Raw genomic sequence first — 13,428 nt, 5'->3', positions numbered from 1 at the left:
GTATCAGTTAATTTTCTGCATGTGGTTAGCATGGGACCCTACTCAGGTTAGTCTGATCTGGATGACATAACTTGAGGGTCGACAGCGAGTGTGAGCACATTTACTATGGAAATGTTAAAAAGATATAGCAATGAGGACATACACGAAGTGCTTCCTTAACTTTGCGTAATATGGGGAAGAAACGGCACAGTATCAGACCGTGTTCTTTTACCACCCCAAAAACTATAAATACTTTAACACCAATTTCAATTTACGAGGGAACATACTGAACCATGATCCTAAAACATTCTGTACATACAGAACTGTGAATTGTACCGTTCCAACACTACTAGTCATGCATCCGTCATTCTCACATGGATGAAACACTATAAGGTTGTTTTGATCACTCTGTACTATATGGAGATATGGAGGAGATGGGTAGTACTCACAGATATCACCCTGTCGCCTACATGCAGTGTGCTGTCTCTGTGTGCCGCTCCCCCTTCTGCGATGCGAGAGATGTAGATTCCCTAAAAACAGATGGGAAATGTTTAAACTTTTATGAACGTTTCTGGATGAATTACTGTACTTTATAATACTGTTTTTGACCTTTTCTTTTTGAAAGAAGTTCATATAAAAGAGATGGTGCTAATATTCTGTATTTAAAACTGGTTTAACAAGAGGGAGGGGTTATTATTCCTTATCACGCTGGCCTCTCCTGTCTGTATGTCCAATTACAAGTTTGTGGTAAAAGGGTCTGATGCAACAGGCTGCCATGCTTTGATGAATCATGTGCTAACTGTGAGCTCTCTAGAAGCCAAATCACCAGTCAGTCAATGTGTGGTATCCTTATGTGTTGATCTGAGCCAAAAACAGAAGTAACTACATAAAATAAACAGTAATTAATGAAGGGATTCTGAGATATTAACAACTTGAAATGGCACAAATTGTGATATAAGGTTGGACACATGAACAAAGAAACCCAGACATACATTACAACCTATTAACAGCATAGTCTTTGATCATTAAGACACATTAGGACTCCACTGCAAAAAGCATGACCCCTGAGACAAGTTCTCAGACAAATTACGCCATTTTTTTAAGAACAACAAAATTAACTTGTATTCTGCCTCAGCAAAACAAAATGTGCAAACACATGCAGGAGCAAGGTCTACTGCAGCAGAGCGACCAACAACCAACCGTGTCACTGCATCCTTTTCAAAAAGCTTTTGAAAAGAGAGGCAAGACTTAAAAGTCAGACCCGCCTAAATCACACGTCTATGAGTCCATTCCTCTTTGTGGGCTTCTTGAGCTGCCTGAGTTGCAATGCAGTATCGCGCTGGCCCAAATATACACCTCACCCGTCCAGTTACAGGGGGACCTATCAGGTGTCAGGGCTGGCTATTCATATCTCCGTCTCCCTGGTGATGACAGTAAACGCCGCGGCTAGAATAGACGCCGTTAAAAGACATCCCTGTGCCTGAGACAGTTACTGCAAATACTATAGTGAGCAAACTTTCAAAACAGATTATTAGTCATTGTATGGGGGATTTTGTCTCAATGTTTAGATCATCACCCCTCTTTTAACTGAGACTCATTATCACAATCGACTCAATAAACTTGCCTTTATAAGCCATATAAAAAGGGTTGAGTGACTATTATTAAGAATATCAGTTCATCTGTCAGTCTTTTTCTCAATTTATTGTTTCATCATTTCATTTCATCATTACAACGTAAAAACAACTGTGAAAAACGCCAATCACAGTAACTTAGAGCCCAAAGCTTTTCTCGTTGTTTCAACAGTCCAAAAACGAAGGACAATCAGTCAGACATGACAAATAAAAGTATTACATCCTCAAAAGTGACAAGCTGGAACTGAGAATATTTTGGAAACATTTTTAAATGAATGTGCATTGCCTCTTGTTTAATGAAAATAAGTATGTAAGACGCTGGTGACTAAATATAAACTTGCTTTTCTTTCTGTCTTTATTGTGCGACAAAATCATCATTGATCCCTTTCCTCGTCAACGCAGGTAGATAAAAGGATACTTTCCATTCTCCTCACATAAACTTGGTCTGTGTTCCGTGAGTGGAGCTATGGCTGTGATCGCATGTCTCACCGTGTCTGCTGTGCGGTAGGGCGTGGAACCTTTGCCCCCTGCGATGCTGAATCCCAGCCCCTTGTCGTTTCGGATCAGGCAGGTGGAGAGCCGCTGCTGAGGCCCGCTGGGAGTCGTCTCCATGTTGAAGGCGATGCCACTGCTCCGTCTCTCCCGTGGGAAGTAGTCGTCTTCCGGCCTCAGTGGCGTGGTCGTGATGGCGTTCTCGGGCTCCACCATTCGCTCCCGCAGCACCGACATGGAAACCGTAGCACCAGAGCTACGGAGAGCTTCGACCGCTGTGTGATGTTCTGCTTCGTTGAGGTCCACTCCATTCACCTGAGAAACAGAAGGAATGATTTGTAATGCTGTTAAATTTACATATCTATCTATAAAAACAGAGGAAGGCATTGCTAAAAGAAAAGTAATCCGACGAGGCTTTACCTCTAGGAGTTTGTCTCCCACTTTAACACCTGCTCTGGCTGCAGGACCCTCTTCAGACACTCTGGAGATGAAGATTCCCTGAACACAAAAACAAAAATAAATGAGTATAATCTGTTGCTTCTGATTACTTGAATGTATTTAAATTCCATCATATTACCTCATCATCTCCCTTGTACGGTGTAGATCCTTTCCCTCCAGCGATGCTGATACCCAGGCCTCCAGTTTGTCGCATGATGTTCAGGGTGTGCTGCAAGTTGAGGAGTGGGGAGTCAGCACAACTACGAGTGAACCCCTGTGAACACCACTCGGCTCGGGTCAGATTTAGAGGGAGGCAAGCCCGCAATGTTGTTACTTTTGAATATAATTTAAGCTGATTACCATTTATTTTCACATCTCAAACCTTATGATACAAGTTATGGGTAACCTCCCTCCTTCTGCCAGAAGGTGGCGTCAGTCTTATCAGAGCAGCATCCTGTCTTCATGCAGAGACACATTCTGACTTGTCTGGAGTCTTATGTCGGTTTTAAGTGGAGGTTGGAGGATTTCTGCCTTAAATTTAGCTTTTTATAACATGCATGTTTTGTGTTTGTAAAAACAATATGGCCAGAAATGAGCAGTAACCCCCAGTAACCACTTAACAGACAGCTGACTTCAGACATGCAATGAACAGACTAGTCTAAAGCCCTCTTCAAAGCAGAGCTTGACCCTTACTGAAAACATCCAATGTGTCCTGTGTATGTAGGGGATTAGGGACGTTTTCTTTTTTAATTTGAGGTGAACACTAAATAGGGCATAACAGACTTATATTCCGTGTACTTGCAAGCCATGCAAAAAAGGGTGAGGAATGCAGAGAAATGAGGGACAGGTGGAAGAAAACGTGGGAATGTCGAGAGTAATAGATGAAAAGAATGTGCTCTGTCCTGGATGTGGAGATGGTTCTGGCCTTGTAGAAACCCCAGCATGTGTTTGAGATCACAGATACTTTAACTGGCAGAGACAATATTAACGCGATACGAAATGACACTTAAATGTTTCTAACAACAAGCTTCGGTACCAGGACTAAACAGCACAGGAGAGTATTCATATGTAACATTTGAAACAAAAAGCATGCTGAACAAAAACATCTACTGAGAAGATAAACTTCATCCATCTTCATCCACCGAGAGCGCCTCCTTGGAATGGCGGTTGAGTTACCTGCTATGTACCAAACAAAAGCACCTGGAGGAATGCAGGTGAAGCAGCCCATTCATTCCAGGGCAACAGCGTGGACGGGGAATGAAGAGGAGCAAAGCAGCAGAAGCAGAGGAAAGGAAGAGTAGCAGAGATGTAGTGTGGCAGAACCTGATGCTGGACAGGGATTTACACTACTCTGTCTACGATCAACGTTTTAGCTATTCGAAGTATGGCCAGAAGTTTGGGAGAAAACAATTGTTTGGTGGCTGAAATGTATAAACATTTTGTAGATGTGGGGCAACTTGAGGAAGACAACAACTGTGGGCATCCAGGGGATTAATAATTATTAGGGAAGTCAGGGTTTCCAACAAATTAATAATAATTGGAAATATTTCGGCTAATATTTCCAGTGCAGCCAGTAGATATCCGGTTATCCAGGCCAAGACATCCTCTTTCCCTGTGTTATTGTTTTCACTCCGATTAGCAACTTGAGACGTGAGAATGGAGTTGAAGTCGAGAGACGACACCTATGACCGGATTGTCTCACATCACGTAGCCAGTTTACACTCAGTTATCAGTTTTAAGCAAATAACAACTAAATTGATGTCAGACGATCATCAATGGGTGCCAGCGTTTTTTATGAGAGTGCTCTGATTAATACATTTTAATTATTAATTATTTGATTTTGAAATTACCAAATGAATGATTCTTTATTTTATTACCACATTTTCCCATTACTGCCACGATTGGAACGTGAGATTGGCAGTCACAATTACACAGGGGTGTCGATTCTACATTATATGTAATGATATGGATATCACATAATGTCATGTAGCATTGCAGTCTATGCTCTTACTCAGGGTTTTGTACTTGACATTTATCTAGCACTGTTTATTCAGTGGCTGGCCAAAGAAAATTCAAAGATTAAACAACATAATTCTATGTAAATAACGGGCTTTCCTGGAGGACATAAGAGATTTAACATGCAAGGCTTAAAGCTTAACACTTCCCTGTATCAACAAAAGAGGAACGGGGCCTACAAATGGTCCGACAAACCAGACTTACTAGTTGTCATACATAATGAGGGGGAAGTCAAACACTCACTGAAACTCCTTGTGGATAAGAAAATGGATCACTTTTGAAAAGGATAATGTTGAAAGGGCGGTGCGATAAAAGACACAGCTGCCATGGTGAGCCTGTTAGTTGAAGAGCTGCATTGCTGGCTCTAAACACTGTTGGTGGTCGTATATCATGTATGGAAATTTTCCATACAAAAAGTATGTGTCCTGTGACTCGGTGCTTAGTCACACACATGCGGAAATACTGTCCTTAATGGGTCAAAATATTTAAAGGTGACCGATTAACCATCAATAAACTGTTATTACAGCTTTTTATAGTAGAATGACAATAAAAAATGGTTGGAATAATTTCCTAATTTTCAGTCTTATGAGAGAGATGCAACAAAAAGGCTAAAAAGGGCTGAGTATGAACACTGGATTTGTTTTCAGTGCACACACACAACAGACAGCTTGCAGACAGTGAAGATATATTAATTAACATATATCGGATTAGATTCGCTGACTCCACCTTTAACTGAAGCGGAACAATTTGTAGAAGTAGTCTAACTTCCCAGGATGCACTCAAACATTTGTGGAACCTCTTGCAAGTTTACTCCCATCATGTAAGTGTTTGAACTCCTGCTCTCCAGTCAAACACTATAAATGTCGGCTACTTCATCCATGCATCCAGGCTCTGCCACAGTGACCATCTCACAGATGAGTTGTGGTTAGGGGGTCCCTAGTGATTGGCTTGGATTAACCATGGATTTGTGTGGGAACTTTCTCCACCTCTCAATACAGGTGAATAAAAGGGTGAGTGGGGACACAGAGAGACAGACTGGACGGGAAAGAGTATGTACAGACCTCTTCCTCCTCAATTCGAGCAGGTTCAATCAGCAGATTATTGACTTGATCAAATGACACCCCCTGTTAGGACAGGAACCAGCGAGAGGCATGCGGATTAGTCAGGCCAAAATAAAAATATGCTCTCTCACACACACACACACACACACACACACACACAAACATGAAAAAATAACCTCTTTCTCACACTTTCCATAAACGTCACCAAAGACACCCAACACTCCACTGTCTGCTTGCAGGACTTTCAGGTCCCCAGTGATGGACCACCTTGAAGCAGAAGCAATACCACTCACTCCCCAGCCACCAGAAGCAAATACAGGCAGAGATGGAGAGACAAGATCAAGATCAGCTATAGTGCAAAACACAGTGTAGAGAGAGCGGACAAGAGAAGGCAAAAGCTCCCAACCAAAATAAGCCCAGCCTCCACACCACAGAAAGCAAATTCCTCCAGAAGCAAGCTTTAATTTAGACATAGGAGCCTACTTTTGTAAAAAAAAAAAAAAAAAAAAAAAAAACTGCACAAGGAAATAATACACTTTCAGCCTACAAAAAGCAAAGATATCTACACGATTACTTTCAAGATAAGACAAGATTTAAGAAAATCAGAGCAAATCGTAAAAAAAATATTTTGATTTGCTGGGTTGATTTACACGAACATTGAAGAATCTTACTCTCTACGATAATTTAAACATCCCTTAAAAGATTATCACCATGATAATACCACGACACAAACAAGGATCGTTGGATCTCGCATTCCAGCTCTGCCGATATATGTTCTGGTTGGTCTGAGGTCAGCCACACAAACAGACCCACAATCACACAACATACACAAAACCGGTTTGGTGATCAAAGCGTTAAAAAGGATTTATACAATCAGCATAATAAATAAAATAAAGTTAATATATATTTAATTAAGTCTCCCTAAATGTTAATGATCAAATCAGATCACTGATTCATTTTCATAAATGACACCGGGACAGAAAACACTCACTCCATTCATACTCACAAGCACGCACGCACAATGTTATAAGAGCAGAGTGTGAAAATATCATTATTCAATTAAATCAGGAGATAGCTGATAACATGGTGAGAAGTTTAGTGCTGAACTGGGCCAGTGTTGCGCAAGAAAGGCTTGCAGCTGCTTGTGTGGAAGCGACATCATCATTTGACGTTAAAGAATTCCTATCTGGTGTGTTAGTTGTTTGCAAAGATCAAGAAGCTATCCTATGTGGAAGCACAAGTGACTTTCTCCAGTTTGTCTCCAAGTATGAAGCAATATGTTTGTCTAAATATATGAAATCAAAAATGATTTGAGGTATTGGACAGTATTATCAGCAATGACCTCTGAGTGTGTGTATGCCTATGGTAGAGAACATATCTTTGTATGGGACAGAGCAAAGACAAAGCGACGTTCTGGGACCGTTTTCAACTCCTGAGAAAAACACCGCCCTTGACAAACAGCGCAAGGGTAGACGTCTTCGTTTCCACAATGACCCAGCATGCAATGCCACATCCTTAATGTATGCTGGCAGCCCACTCCAAACTGAATGCAACTTGCAAGGAGTTAACAGCACTCTATGCATACAGTATAAGGTGTCTGCATAGATGCAATGAGCAAGCAAAAATATATTCAATTTAAATATATTCTTAAAACATGAACGGAAAACTTAAGCATAAGTTTAATAACTGATTTGTTGTGTGATGTCTGGTGTACTGTATGTCTTTTACACATTTGGGGAAATTAATATTTCTCTATTTATAATATTTCGACCCTGCTACCCTTCTACTTCCTGAATTGCACCCTACCAGTGGTGGAACCTCTCCTTTACCTTTACTTGACTGGAGTTGACCTGGAGCCGGCTGTCTTCAAGCTCTTCCATTCTGTGATGGTGCTGAGGGGTGCATACGCTTTGCTCTTCCTCCTCGTCCTGCTCTTCCTCGGCAGGCTGTGTCGGAGAGTTCAGGCCATCGGGACTGAAACCCTGCAGCAGGGCAGCTACAGTCTCAGGTTTGGGCAGCTTAGTGATCTTGAAGTGCTTCTTGTAGTGTGGCGTGTCCTTTCTGATTAGACGCTGCTTCTCTGTGGGAAAAGCCGGCCTCTCTTCCTCGTCACTCCTCTCACCATCTTCCCCATCCTCCTCGTCGTCCTCATCCAGAGCACGGATCATGGGCTCCTCTGCAAAGTGCACAGAGGGCTGGAGAAAAGAGACGTTTCAGATGTATTAGTTACGAAGACGGAATCACAGGGATAGGAAGATTTTCAACTGGGGAATAATATTATGTGACAACGTTATGGATAAGAAGTTTTAAACATTCACCTCTGTGTACTCAACCTCCATCTCATCCAGCTCTTCTTCATCCTGAGGAGAGTGGCCGTCTACAAGGTCCTCCCTCTGCAAAGCCGCGGTCACATTTTGTCTGTCCTCATGGGAAGTGGCCGACAGTGTGCTATTGGACACCTGGGAGTCATGGCTCTGATTGGAGAGGTCACTGAGCCGCTTCTCCTAAAACCCCCCAAAAATCAGTTTGATTAATTTAGGATTGATTTGGATTAGTATGAAATCTGCTTCTTGTCTACAGCAGCAAGCAAATTATATCACAAACCCGATTGAATTAAAAGTACATCCCTAAATGATAACTGGCTACTGACAGACTTGACACGATAATCGTTATACAGTATAATGAAACGACCTGTGGATCAACGGACTCCTCTTCTCCATCAGGTCTGGATGTGTAAGCTTCATTCCTTCTCTCCTCGATCACCTTCTTCATCACCTTCAGCTCACTAGGGTGTGGTGTGGCTCTGCGCTGAAGGCCCTAAAACGAAGAAAATGAATGTGATAACAAATATGTGTTAGTGTGGAGCTGATACATATATGTTTATTAGTCATAACCTTGTTCAAGTCCAGAAAATGGTCAGATGACTTTGTGACAAAGAGATAAACCACATGTTGACTTCATGTCTCAGTATCAGGATTAACTGAAATGAAGAGGATCATAAAGTGTATTGTTGTGTTCCTCACTCTGCGCTCCGCTGCGGCCTCATCATCCTCGTCCTCAGCCTTCGTCTCTTCTTGGAACTGAATGACTGACACTCTGTTCAGGTTGCTGTCCGTCCAGCTATCATCCACACTGTTCTGCAGCAAGTTCTCTATGAAACATGAAGGTAAAGGAGAGAAAGATGTCAAACTGAGTTTATGGCTGTAGATTAGGAGAATCTATTCTCCAACATATGCGTTTAACAGTAGAGCCTCACAATCCCTAGTTGGTTATAGAAGCTAAAAGAATTATACAAAAACAAATTGTAAAGCTCGAAATGTTATTTATTTACAAATTATCCTACGTGTTGTACGAGGTACTTATCCATAGCCACTGCCAGTGTTTTACCTACAATGAATGGCGGTTGGCATGAAGACAAAGTGACACAGTAGCACAGGAGCAAAGCAATGTACTGCAAAATCAATATCAGTTTTAAGTGGACGCCACATTTAGCTTATTTTCAACGGTTTACTGTGCCACCAGACAGCCCTTTCCGACAGGCAACTACCATTGAATGTAATGAAAATGTATATGTCTATTGAATGACTGACCATGCCTTATCCTACACATGTGTAATGAAACCAAGTGCTACTCACCCAGGCTTGGAGAAGGCTGCTGGGGCAGTAAGTAGCAGGTCAGGACCTTCTCTCCCGTGTGTTCGTCATCCTCTGTCTGGAACTTGAGCATTGGCTGAGACTGGTTCTCAGCCAGCCACATGGCCTTCAGGTTGAGGTTTGTCAAGGCAAAAGGCAGGTTTTGTAATCTAGACAAAAGAAGGGATGAGACACAATCTCTCATTTGTATGATATATAGCTGAATTTGCAATTACAAAACTGTAAAACCTAAAAGTAAGAGTTCAAAGAAACGCTATTGTCTGAAGCAATCATGAGGTCAAGAATTGCAAGGTTCGCAAGGCTCCCTTTACAACTTTCCAGGAAATTACCAATGACTTTAACAATGATGCATTACATGTGGTTTACGAAATTTCCACAATTTAGCACAAAACAGCATTGCCAATACATCTACATGATGTTATGTTGCTCCTGTTCACATTAAAGCGAACATGGCGATGTCTCTGCAGGATGCTGGTCATGATAGGCATTCTAATAAAATCTTTGACCTTAGCACAAAAGGCTTCTGTGAATGACTTACAGTTCAAGGTGTTAAGTGAGGTTTACCTGTTTCCAGCCACATCCAGCACATGTAGCTCAGTGGCATCTGCAAGCTCAGCAGGCAGTTTGCCCAGGCGATTGTCTCTCAGTGAGAGAACGTTGAGGCTGGCACAGCCGCCCAGCTCTTTGGGCACGCTGCTTAAGCGGTTGCGGTCTACATTCAAGTTGGTCAGCTTCTTCAGCTTGCCCAGCGAGCGAGGAAGTGACTTTGAGTGGAGTGAGACAGTCATTAACATTCAGTATAAACAATAATGACGCTTAATAGCTGTTAATGGGACGTACGCATTAAAAGGCAAACGGAAATACCAACTGGGTTAGTGTGAGGCTGTTGTAAGTGGTTTTTAATTCCCTACCTGTAAAAGGTTTTCTGTCAAGACGAGTTCTGTGAGGTTTTCACACTCTCCTATTGAATCAGTCAGTTGGGTCAGTCTATTCTGGTCCACCTTCAATATGGACAGCTGTTTCAGACACCCTGAAAACCAAACAACACCAGTTAACAAAAGACAATTTTATGAACTGTAGCAAAATGGACATCAACACTACACGTGTGTTTTAATATGGATACATGCCCTGGATATATTCAGTTTAAAACAATACAGAGGTGTTGTTAATGCTCATATGACTCTCCACTGGCATTATTTTTCCAGTAGGGGGCAGTGGTGTTCTTATTTAACTGTAGAAGAGTACTGTCTTCTACACAGTGACTGCCTCATACTAGAGGACTAACTTTCCCAAATCATTGGGGTTCTTTCATTTCAATCAATATTGTCCTTATTTATGACTTGACAATATTCTAATACAGTATATGCACCGATGACACGTTCATGGGAGGTTAAAGCTGGGTGGATGATTTGCGTTGACCAATCAAATACATGCTAGCGTACATTCCTGGGGGATTACTTTGTATACCATATTCCTTCCGTTTACCTCTCAATCATTGGGACAAAAAAAGAGTTACTGCTGTGATAACTTTCCAGTTGCAAACCCTGCCTGTGAGTATTACAAACTGTTGTGCAGTGTTTTGGCATCTGATAAGCCCTTAAACACAGTAATCCGTTACTCAAACTGGACTTCCTGGATTGTACTTCAAACAGCAGGCCCCCCCACCAATGTTGTTTTCGGTTTGAATCCCCGCTAAGAAAATGTTTCCCTCTTTCCCTGTAGTGTTTTCTCACCTATGCTGTCTGGGATGATGTCCAGGAGGTTCTGTGTGAGCAGCAGGTCAGTGAGAGCCAGGAGGCCGTTCAGCTCTGAGGGAAGCTCCTCCAGGCGATTCTCTGACACATCGAGACACACCAGTCTTCGGAGGTTCCCCAGCTCCTATAAACACACAATGAATACCACTTGCAGTGAGCCACGGAGGAACACTTCATAGCACAAACAAAGGGAAGAAATCTGTTAATTCAGCATGTGTAATATATTTTAATATACTTTTTTTTCCTTTTTATTTTTGGGAGAAAACTGCAAAAAGTTCTTGCAAAAAGGGCCTCAATAAAAACATTTGTTTTAAACTGTACTTACAGGTGGTAATGAGGACAACTGGTTACGGTCCAACCACAGCTCCCTCAGGTTAGGGAGAGCACCGAGTGTGTCCGGCTAAGAAATGGGGTGAAGAAAAACATTGGGGTAGTTTTGTTAGTTTTGTTTAATGTCTGAAAAGCCAGGGACTGCATTCTTTAATCAACACATGCAACAGTGAGTGAATCTGGCCTAGTCATTTGAAAACTGTCAGACGAGTTCAGGCCTCAGCAAACAGAAAAAGAATGTGCCCTAAATACACCCTAAAGACATCTGTGATCACATCAACAATTTGATGTCAGTATAGTAGAACATAAACATTTTTACATTTTGTTGAAGCCACAAAATAATTTCACCATTCAGTATTTGTTCCTGTGCTCACTGAGCTAAACTTACATCTAATTGACTTCCAAGTAATACATTTAATCAAGCAGAATGTCACTGAAGTTATGGCAGCCAAAGTTTCATCATGAGGTTAATTATTTGCTCAGCCTCCACCCCTGTCATGAGGAATTGTTTACCGTCTTATGAGACATGGTGGGCGTTCCCAGGAGTAACACTTACTGCGAGGTACGGTGCATACAGGGCTAACAGACTGGCTCTGCTGCGTTTGGTGAAGCAAACATGTGGTTTGGATCATAATTATCTTGGAGGTAATGTGAGAAGCATATTTGTGATACATGTCACCCGGTGAGTGTGTGTGCAAACAGTGTATTATTTTAAGACACAACTGGACAGCCCTAATGAATTATATACTGCATATTACATTATATGGTAAACAGGGGGATGAATTGTTGACTTACCAAAACTTCCAGTTCATTGCTGCCCAGGTCCAACTGTTCCAGTTTCACCAGGAAAGAGAGCGACCTGAGTACACAAAAACGCATATGCCGTAAGTCACACATGTGCCCTGAAAGAACAATGAATAGAGCTTTGCAAATGATGACACCATTCAGTCATGTACTGACATACACAAACAATGTTTTTTAACCTACGTCATTACAGGTGACTTTCTGGAATCTTCTTATACTAACAATAAATATTTCTACTACATACTAGGATATGTAGGTGAGAGACTGAAAAAAAGCAATACAATGAATCTACAACTTCTCATGCACTGTGCGATTATTCTGTTATTGTATTGTCAACAAGCACTTATTTTCCTTGATGTCCCTCATATGCACGCTGGAGGGAGAGGATACTTACGTTGGCAGAGACTTCAGCAGGTTCTCCCTGAGCTCCAACGTCACCAGGTTGGCCAGGCTATAAAAAGGAGGAGTGGCAGTGGAAAAGGAGGCAAGTAAAAGAGAAAGAGAGGACAGTATTGAGGGGGAGGGCAGGGTAAGAGTGGGGGAGATGAGAGGCAGGTTGGTTAGTCAGATGGAAGGCCTGGTCGGCCGAGCTGCCTGGCATGGTGAGGGGCTCCTCCATCTGTCCGAGCAGAGCAGCGGCCAAGAGCCCAGCTGCCTCACAGCCCACTGGGCATCAGAATGACACTCCTTGAGAACCTGCTCTGTCTCCTAATGTATCAAGGATCCAACTGGTAGAAGGCCTTCTGTCTAGCAACATGGACCACCAGTATGATGGCTTGATTAGAGCATCACACTGCAAAAATTATAATCTAGACTGTTTCTCGAGTAGCAGACTCACAATTAGCGCTGCAACATTTTGTTTAAATAATCAATTAATCCATTTGCTATATTTTTTCTATTTTGTCTACAGAACATCAGAAAATAGTGTTGGAAACCTTACATGGTAACACCTTTAAATAGAGTGTTATTGTCAATGGAAGTTGAGTCGCAAAATGTATGTGATAACAGTTTTTTGTAAACAGTGAATATGTTTAAAAAAAAAATGCTCTACCATGATTAAATCTTGAAATTTGAAATAAACACACTTTATCCTATCAGATTATCTACCATGTGCATATGTACATACTTTCCAATGTCGTTGGGCAACGTCTGCAATGACACGTCATTGAGTGCCAAGTGAGCAAGCGCTCGGAGTTGAGTGAAACCATCCGGCAATCTGAAGCAGAAGGACAAGAGGTAAAATAGTGGAGAGACGTTCAGGGTTTAGTTG

General features: G+C 41.9%; 1 protein-coding gene across 11 annotated transcripts in view; it reads right to left on the bottom strand.

Moving 5' to 3' along the window:
* The window catches only part of scrib (scribble planar cell polarity protein), a 58,055-nt gene that overhangs the window by 21,125 nt on the left and 23,502 nt on the right, over nucleotides 1-13,428 (bottom strand). For all 11 annotated transcript variants that reach the window (XM_084033474.1, XM_084033478.1, XM_084033479.1 and 8 more), the window contains exons 4-20: nucleotides 13,285-13,374; nucleotides 12,553-12,609; nucleotides 12,150-12,213; nucleotides 11,350-11,424; nucleotides 11,004-11,148; nucleotides 10,182-10,300; nucleotides 9,835-10,034; nucleotides 9,253-9,419; nucleotides 8,641-8,768; nucleotides 8,309-8,434; nucleotides 7,936-8,121; nucleotides 7,447-7,812; nucleotides 5,618-5,680; nucleotides 2,680-2,769; nucleotides 2,523-2,600; nucleotides 2,100-2,417; nucleotides 429-509 (exon numbers count right to left, since the gene is read on the bottom strand). In XM_084033474.1, coding sequence (XP_083889600.1) covers nucleotides 429-509; nucleotides 2,100-2,417; nucleotides 2,523-2,600; nucleotides 2,680-2,769; nucleotides 5,618-5,680; nucleotides 7,447-7,812; nucleotides 7,936-8,121; nucleotides 8,309-8,434; nucleotides 8,641-8,768; nucleotides 9,253-9,419; nucleotides 9,835-10,034; nucleotides 10,182-10,300; nucleotides 11,004-11,148; nucleotides 11,350-11,424; nucleotides 12,150-12,213; nucleotides 12,553-12,609; nucleotides 13,285-13,374 — 2,353 coding nt within the window. The remainder of the gene's footprint in view (nucleotides 1-428; nucleotides 510-2,099; nucleotides 2,418-2,522; nucleotides 2,601-2,679; nucleotides 2,770-5,617; nucleotides 5,681-7,446; nucleotides 7,813-7,935; nucleotides 8,122-8,308; nucleotides 8,435-8,640; nucleotides 8,769-9,252; nucleotides 9,420-9,834; nucleotides 10,035-10,181; nucleotides 10,301-11,003; nucleotides 11,149-11,349; nucleotides 11,425-12,149; nucleotides 12,214-12,552; nucleotides 12,610-13,284; nucleotides 13,375-13,428) is intronic.

Source organism: Eutrigla gurnardus, assembly GCF_963514095.1.
Source record: "Eutrigla gurnardus genome assembly, chromosome: 18".
In the NCBI taxonomy this organism is placed as follows: domain Eukaryota; kingdom Metazoa; phylum Chordata; class Actinopteri; order Perciformes; family Triglidae; genus Eutrigla; species Eutrigla gurnardus.
Note: the sequence above shows the minus strand (reverse complement) of the source record. Positions and strands in the feature narration are given on the sequence as shown.